This window comes from Crocuta crocuta, unplaced genomic scaffold, assembly GCF_008692635.1.
Source record: "Crocuta crocuta isolate KB4526 unplaced genomic scaffold, BGI_CrCroc_1.0 scaffold290, whole genome shotgun sequence".
Lineage (NCBI taxonomy): Eukaryota > Metazoa > Chordata > Mammalia > Carnivora > Hyaenidae > Crocuta > Crocuta crocuta.
Window position 1 is genome coordinate 2678662 of NW_027527429.1, and position 7645 is coordinate 2686306.

Below are 7645 nucleotides of genomic sequence, written 5' to 3' on the forward strand. Positions count from 1 at the left end.
GTTAATTGTTCTGTGATTCTCTTTTCCTGTAGGATGTGAGTATGGTGGTAGAGTTGGGGTTGTTTTTCGGGGGCGGGGGCGGTGTCCCATAGACTGTGTATCTTTTTTTTATTTTATTTTTTTAAATGTTTTATTTATTTCTAGGAGAGAGAGAGAGAGAGAGACAGCGTGAGCAGGGGAGGGTCAGAGAGAGAGGGAGTCACAGACTGAAACAGGCTCCAGGCTCTGAGCTGGCAGCCAGCACAGAGCCCGACGCGGGGCTCGAACCCACGAACCGCGAGATCATGACCTGAGCGAAAGTCGGACGCTCAACCGACTAAGCCACCCAGGCGCCCCTGAGTGTATCTTTTTTTTAATAGTTTTTATTTATTTTTGAGACAGAGACAGAGCATGAGTGGGGGAGGGGCAGAGAGAGAGGGAAACACAGAATCTGAAACAGGCTCCAGGCTCTGAGCTGTCAGCACAGAGCCTGACACGGGGCTCGAACCCACGAACTGTGAGATCATGACCTGAGCCGAAGTTGGACACTTAACCGACTGAGCCCCCCAGGCGCCCCTTTGTGAGCCTATCTTTCAGAGGCAAATTAAGACTGCCACAGAGAAGTTCTGTTTTTAATCTTGACCAAAAATGGAATTATCAGTAGAAGAAAAACTGAAATTCCTACAGAAATTGCAGATGCTCAAGAAGGCATTGGAGAAACACTGGCTTACATAACACGTGCTCGACAAAATAATGACGTATTTCACCTGCAAACATTCAGCACTGTTACTGCTAATAAGGACATTCGCTCCCGAAACAGAGGAGGCTATCATAACGTGGTCAAAGAATTCAGGATTTCTGGGGTGGGTTCTCACTTCTGGTCCCACAAGGAAAGTCTAAGAAGCTGGGTGTGTAGAACCTGGTAAGGACATGCCTGTCTGTGCTGGGACTTGGGCCTCAGTGTTCACTGCTAAAATTCTGTCCATTTTTGTTTTTTTTGGGGAGACCTTATCTGGGACCATAGGACGCCAAGCGTGGGGTGTGTTCTCTTTGCCGGAACCTGCAGCCTGTGAACAGTAATTTCATGTTTCTGAAAAAGCACGCCCCCACCCACGTCTCATCCACTTTTCATGGACCACACTGACTAGCCCAGAGAGGTGAGGGGCTTGCCCCGGGGACACACAGCCCGGGCTTGGGGGCGGGGCCACACCCTCTCGCCCGCTGGGCACGCTCACATCTTCGCGGCCACAAGTTTTGCCCGTTATGGTCCTTCCTTTTCTGGATGGTGAGAAATGGGAGCTGCGTGATGAGCTTGAAGGTGACTGACGTGACCTTGTCTTTTCCCTAAGACAAGCAGGCAGTGTAGGCGTTTGCCCGTGGGGGTCTGGCTGTGACGGAAGGCAGGCCAGGGAAACTCACGTGGCTGGCCACGCTTGAACCCAGGGAGCACTCCCCACTGGGGCGGGGGGAGCAATGCCACGGGAGCGGCCCTCACAGTGGGAGGAGGACTCTCTCGGAGGCCACCTGGAAGCCGTGGCTCTGCCTCCCGGCTGGTGGCGGCCAGTCTGTCCTGGAGATTCTTGGAGCCTCCTTCCAGTTTCCCTGCCTGGGTGCCGGGATTAAGGGACACGTGCCCTCGGGAGGAGCCGGCCCCCTCATGTGAGCGGAGGTCACGGTGGGCGCTGCGTGGGGCCGTGAGCGAGGCCTGCTTGCCTTCCAGGCTGCCTCAGCGGCGAGGGTCCCTGGCCTAGGCCATCAGCACCATGTCGCGGGGGGCTGTCCTCGGACTCCAAGCCTTGCTGTGTGGCAGAGCATGACGGGAACACAGCGCAGGCCCAGCCGCGGGTCTGCTCAGCGGGCCTGGTTCGAGCTTGGCCGTCTGGAGCAAAGGCCATTGGGGGCCCTCAGCACCCATCCCTCTGACTCAGTTTGCTGGCTCTGTGGAATGGGCACAGTGGCCAGTGCCCCTGAGGTTTGTCTAGGACCCCAGTCAGACGTGAGCTGTGAGCAGACAAGGCCAGGAGGACAGTGGCCCCAGCGCGGAGGCCGGGCTGCATGGCCGCCCGCTCCGGGCTGCTGGCCTGGATTCCGTCCGCGGTGGCGTGAGCCCATTTGGCCCAGCCTACACCACGGAAAGGTGGGGCTTTGGCTTTGTCACCTTTCACAACACTGGGGACTCCTGGGAACGGAGGGACCCAGTCTGGGGCACGGGGTCCCTAAGAGGTTCATGTGACTCCATTTCCAGCTCCCAGTGGGGAGCCCCGGCCAGCCTGAGGCCGCTCGGAGAACAGGCGCTGCTGCCACGTGGAAGCCAGTTATTTTCCCAAACAGTGAACAATCCCAGTGAGGTCATGGGCCCGGCCGGAGGGCCCAAATCAAATCGGTTCTGGTGCTGGTGCGGGCCCAGGGGGGGAGCGCGGGGTGCCGGGGCCTGCACGTGGGGCACCCTGCACGCTTCTGGGGTCACGTTTCACAGAACAAGTCCACTAGAGGAGGGCGGGGCTCCGCAAAGACTCCCCCAGATCAAGGGCCCCCAGAAACAGGGCTCTGGGGCCCCCGCAGCAGCAGCCCGGGGTTCAGAGCGGGGACAGCATCCGGCGCTGAGGTCGTGGGTCCCGGGCTGAAGTACTGAGCGAGGGGCACGGAAGGAGGCCCGGACGGAGCCCGAGGCGGCCTCCCCCACGCACGCTCATGCCTGGCTGAAACCTAATCCTCATTCTTGGGCCCTCATGTCACCGCCTCGGCCCTGGCTCCCCGTCAGCCCACTGCAGCCAAGCTGTTCCCGCTCTTCTCTCTTCCTCCAAAGGAAGGACCTTTGCCGATGAAGTCATGGGAATACAAGCTCCCTTTGCCCCTGAAAACAGTGGGAGCCTGCAGTCGACTTGTTGTGTGGCCTCCCGATGTCCAGGCAGGCGACATTTGCTGTTTACTGCAACCTTCCAGACATATGACATCATCTCATTCTCAAATCGTGTGATTATCCCCATTGCACAGATGAGGAAACTGAGGCTGAGATCTTGGGACTGGCCCAAGGTCACTCATCCAGGTCCAGCCTTTGCAACTTGGGGTCAGCAACTCCTTTGGTGAACTCAGTTTCCCTCTACGTGCCAGGCACGGGTCAAGGGCTGGGAGTAAGCATCCTGGACAGGTCTGTGAGCCGCCTCAGGTCTGGCAGGGGAAGAGTTCTTTCTCACTTCTACCTGGAGGGTCTCTTGGTTTATTTTCCGCTTATCGTTTCCATGTTTTCGATTAATTAACTTAAAAAATCAGTCTAGCTCACCTCTGAGTTTAATGTAAGAGGGTACATATTGGTGGCTCGATCTTGCCATTTTGAGAAGAATTATATTCGTAAGTGTGACAGTGATCTAAATAACCCCAGCCGCTGGCCCTGAAAAGCCCTAGGACAGAAGATTAGCGGTGAGGAAGTGACACTGGCTCCTGGGGTGTTTATTTCAAGCTGGAAGATTCTCTTTGCAGCCCTCTTCCTCCTGCAATTAATCAGAGCCGTGCCTGCCCCCCCCCCCCCCCCTCCCGCCGTGTGCCTGACCCAGGGGCCTGGGGGACACGCAGCAACAGTAGCCACACTTCAGGCCGAGTGTCCGGCACTGGGGATCAATCACGAATGACGTGGCCCTGGAGGGGCGGACAGCCTGACCTTTTCTGGGGCTGCAACCACTCGTCCTTAAGTCACAGATTCCTGGTCAAAAGTCATACTTTCCACCGGGCCAACTGGTCGACCAACCAACTGGAGTAGAGGAGAGGTCTGAGTTGACCACAGCGAGCGTCATTTGATCAGTCCTTTTATTACAGATATTTACACGGGACGGTCGACTGCTTGATCCCAGCAGTCACTGTCCCTGCCTAGTACAGGAAATATGCTCAATAATTAAAGGGTCTTGTCTGCGAGGTACTGGAAAATCTGAGTCCGGCAGAAGTGGCCAGAAGGGTGCACGCATCCTGGCTCATCTGGGAACCAAAGGCCGTTGAGCCTGGGTTGGCTGGCCCCTGAGAGCAAAGCCTCAGGTCTGAAGAGGAGTCTCAGTTTACCCAACCTCGTCTGCACGAAAGACAGCGTGCACCCACCTGGGGCCAGGGGGCTCACTCCCGTGGGCCTGAGAGCTTGGCGGGCTTTTGCACCTGTTCCAAGGGTCTCCATTCTCCTTTCTAGAAGTCCCTACTGGCCCCCAACCGACGCGTCCTTGTTTTCCAGGGACGGGACAGGAAGGCCCAGGCTGCTCCACAGACACACCCTGTGCAGACGTACGCTAGCGCCTGCCTCCCGTGAGGGTCCCTGAGTGCAGTCAGCGTGACAGCGGTCTTCCATGCGCCCATCCTGGCGCCGTCTCTGCCTGCTCTCTGCCAATGGCCTGTTCTCCCTCTGACTCTGGTTGGATCTGGACACGGGGAGACACCCGCAGGAGGCCAGGAAAGAGAGGGAGGTCGGCGTGTCTGTTCTGCCACTTTGTCCCCACGGGGCCACGGGGGACAGCGGGACGGGCTGCGTTCCTTTAGCAAAGGCCCCCGTCCTTGGCACTTTCTCCCTCCAGCTCTCTGCCTAGAGGCTGTGTCTGCTCCTTCCCGTGTCCCTGGGGGCAGAGGGCAGGTGACGTCCCCCCCCCCCAAGCCTCTTCAGCCCTTGCCCAGTCCCTCCAGCCGGCCTGCGCCTCAGAAGTAGCCCTTGGTTAAAATGTCCTCTGTCACTCCATTCGAAGAGTCATCGTTTTCCCGCTGCGGCCCTGGAGAACACAGTCGGCCTGACCCAGGGGCGCCATACGGGGCAGCTCAGCGGGTCAGATGACGGGCAGTTTGGCACCGGCAGCTGAGGACCAGGCCTGGCCCCCCGACCCCAGGAGCTTCCCCGCATGGTCATGAGATGTGCAGGGGCAGAGGCGGGCCTTATCTAAGATACCGCCTTCCGGCTCCCCAACTGTGATTAAAAGAAGCCCATTTGACACGTTGAGTCTTTGTTTTGAAAGAGTGTTTGGCCGAGTATCTTCGACAACCGTTCGGGAAACATTTCAGAAGATTCTCGCAGGGAAGGGCTGGTTCAAGAGTCCCAGGGACCTTCATCTTCATTTCCGCCCACTCCACCAGCTGACTGGGTGTCCTCAGAGCTGGGGCTCCGGCTCTTTGGGAAGCGGGCACCCAGGACGCCCTGCTCGGCTTCCGCCCTGGGAGACCAATGCCATTCTCGGCGAGGACCCAGGCCTGGGGGCAAAGTGGATGAGAAGGAACCCAGCGATTCCTTCCTCAGAACCCAGGGACGTCAGAGGCCCCTCTCGTCCCCGGTGGGTGTCAAAGAAACCCAGGTCCAGAGGGAGGTGGGGGCCCCCCAGGCCTCAGACCCTCGGTGCCAGGGCCAGAGCCAGGCCAGACCTAGGGCTCCCGACCTGTAGTCCTGGGTCTCTTGATGAAGCTCGGGACACAGTGGGAGGGCCAGTGTGCGCCCAGCAGGAGAGGCCTTGTTGAGGGCCGGTGAGAAGGAGCAGGGAGGCTTGACCCAGGTCTGCGTGGGACCCCCGTCAGCCTCCCGGCGCTCTGGGGCAGACCCGAGGCCCCCAGGTGACGGCACAGGCTGGCAGGGGCCCGTGGGCCACTCCCCTTGCTCAGGAGGCCACCTGGATGCAAGGAGCGCCCGAGAGGCATCCCCGGAAATCCCCGCAGGACCCCACCTTTCCCCTCGTGGGTCTGCTGCTGGGACCCGCAATGCTCCGTGGGAGCAAACCACCCCAAGCAACGGGGGAAAGCCTGGCCCCAGAGCACCACCTCCGCCACCTCCCTGGGGAGCCTTTGCTCACCGTCTCTTCCCTCAGCCCCGACACGGGCAGAGGACCCTCTGGGCGCCTGCCCTGCCTCCTCCCTCCGCTGTGTGCCACAGACGCGGGGCCTGAGGCCCAGCGAGGGGCAGCGGCCAGCCGTGGTCACACAGCTGAGGGCCAGGCAGAGGCAGGCCCACAGACGCGGGTGCGGCCCCCAGCCCAGGGTCCCTCGCTCTGCGGTGCAGCTCCCAGAAGCCACCACTGGGAAACGGCTGGGGCAGTGGCACCTGGAGAGCGCGCGTGGGTCCACCTGTGCTTCCCCCGGGCTCCTCTGTGTGAGGCCTCGGACACCCTGTGGGCAGACGGCCAGAGTCCAAGCCGCCGGTCAGCTCAGAGTTAGCGCGGCGGCTGCGGGCACCAAGGCTGTGTCCTCCGACGCCCCTGGTGGCCCGAGCCCGGCCCGAGCCCCGGAGGGGGCAGCACCAGGTGAACAGACAGGCGGCACACAAAGAGGCGCCGTCCCCTGGGTGGGGGGCGGGGCTGCTCAGTGCTCCTGGGCGGGGCTGAAGGGCTGGGTCCACTCGGAGACGTCCAGGAGGACGGTGGAGGCGCCGTGGTAGAGCCAGAGGCGGGGCAGGGCGCCGTGGCGGGTCCAGGCGTCCCGCCCGCGGTCGTAGGCCTCCATCTCCACGTGGTAGTCGCCGTCCATGCCCTGCCAGCGGCCCCCCGTCACGTACAGCGCGTCGCCCAGCGGCACCAGCGCACCGTTCTCGTGCAGGCTGTGCAGGGGCTGCACCTGCGGGTGGGCACCGGTCAGTGCCCGGCGTTGGGGGCAGTGGCCGGGGGACACGCAGGGAGGACAGCCAGCGCCCTGTCCAGGACACCTCACCCAGGCTCCCCGTAGCCCCCCAGGACCCTCAGACAGCCCCTTCGGTGCTCTCTCTCCAGCCCACATCTCCCAGGGTGATGTTCCCAGGCCCCTCGGTCACCCAGGCCTGAAGCCACTCGCGTCTGAAGTCAGGGTGTTAGAGGTGCGGGGAGCTGCCCCCCGCCCCCCCCGCCGGCACATTCCGGGCGGGGCCTCTGATCACGGCTGCTCTCCTAGAGGGGACAGCTGTGGCCTTGGGAGTGCCCTGGACAGGGGCTGTGAGGCCAGAGGCAGGCGGGCCCAGTGGAGAGGCCAGTGTGGGCGGGAGGGAAGGGGCCTGGCTGCGGCCTCCGCACGAAGACGCTCGTGGGCAGCCACGCCGCCGTGGGCCTGGACACAGTGGAGCTGCGTGGCCGGGATGCCCCCGGATCAGTGGCCGGGGCTGTGCAGAGGCCTGGCCGGGGCCCAGCCGGGAGGCCCCAGAAAGACAGGGCCTGCCTGGCAGGGCCCCCTGCACCTGTTTTGCACTGTAATGGGGGCCTCCGGTCAGCTGAGTGCTGACGCCAGGGGACAGCTGCGGGCAGCAGGGCGGCAGGGGCCTTGCTGTCACCCGGCCGCCCGCCCAGCCTGCCCGGGCCGGCTGCAGGAGGCCACGCCACCTCCTCGGGCCTCCAGGAATCGAGGACCTGAGGCAGGGGCGGCGGCCCGGAGTGTCCTGCTAGTGCGTGGCTCCGGGCACCGTCCCTCCTCTCTCTCCGGGAGGGACACGGAGAAAGGCTAGGGCTGGAGGTGCCAGGCGCCTGCTCTCTCCCTGGGCCCTGGGGCCGCGGGGGGTAGGGGGGAGGCACTAAGAAGCTGGCTGCCCCCAGCTTACCCGCAGCCAAGGGCGCCCCATCCCTGTTCGGCCACCAGGAGGGCAGGGGATGCCCTCCCTCCTGGGCCCGGCCGCCACCAGGACAGCCACAGCCGTCCCCGAAGCACCCCTGCGGGAGCCTGGATCTGTTCCCCGAGAACAGACACCCCCCCCCCCCCCCCCCCC

The 7645-nt window shown here is 62.4% G+C and overlaps 1 protein-coding gene across 1 annotated transcript in view; it reads right to left on the reverse strand.

Moving 5' to 3' along the window:
• Positions 1–6282: 6282 nt before the first annotated feature.
• Positions 6283–7645, reverse strand: part of KLHL30 (kelch like family member 30) — an 8340-nt gene continuing 6977 nt past the window's right edge. Inside the window, exon 7 of the mRNA XM_077758705.1 lies at positions 6283–6538. Within this exon, the coding sequence (XP_077614831.1) occupies positions 6283–6538 (256 nt within the window). The remainder of the gene's footprint in view (positions 6539–7645) is intronic.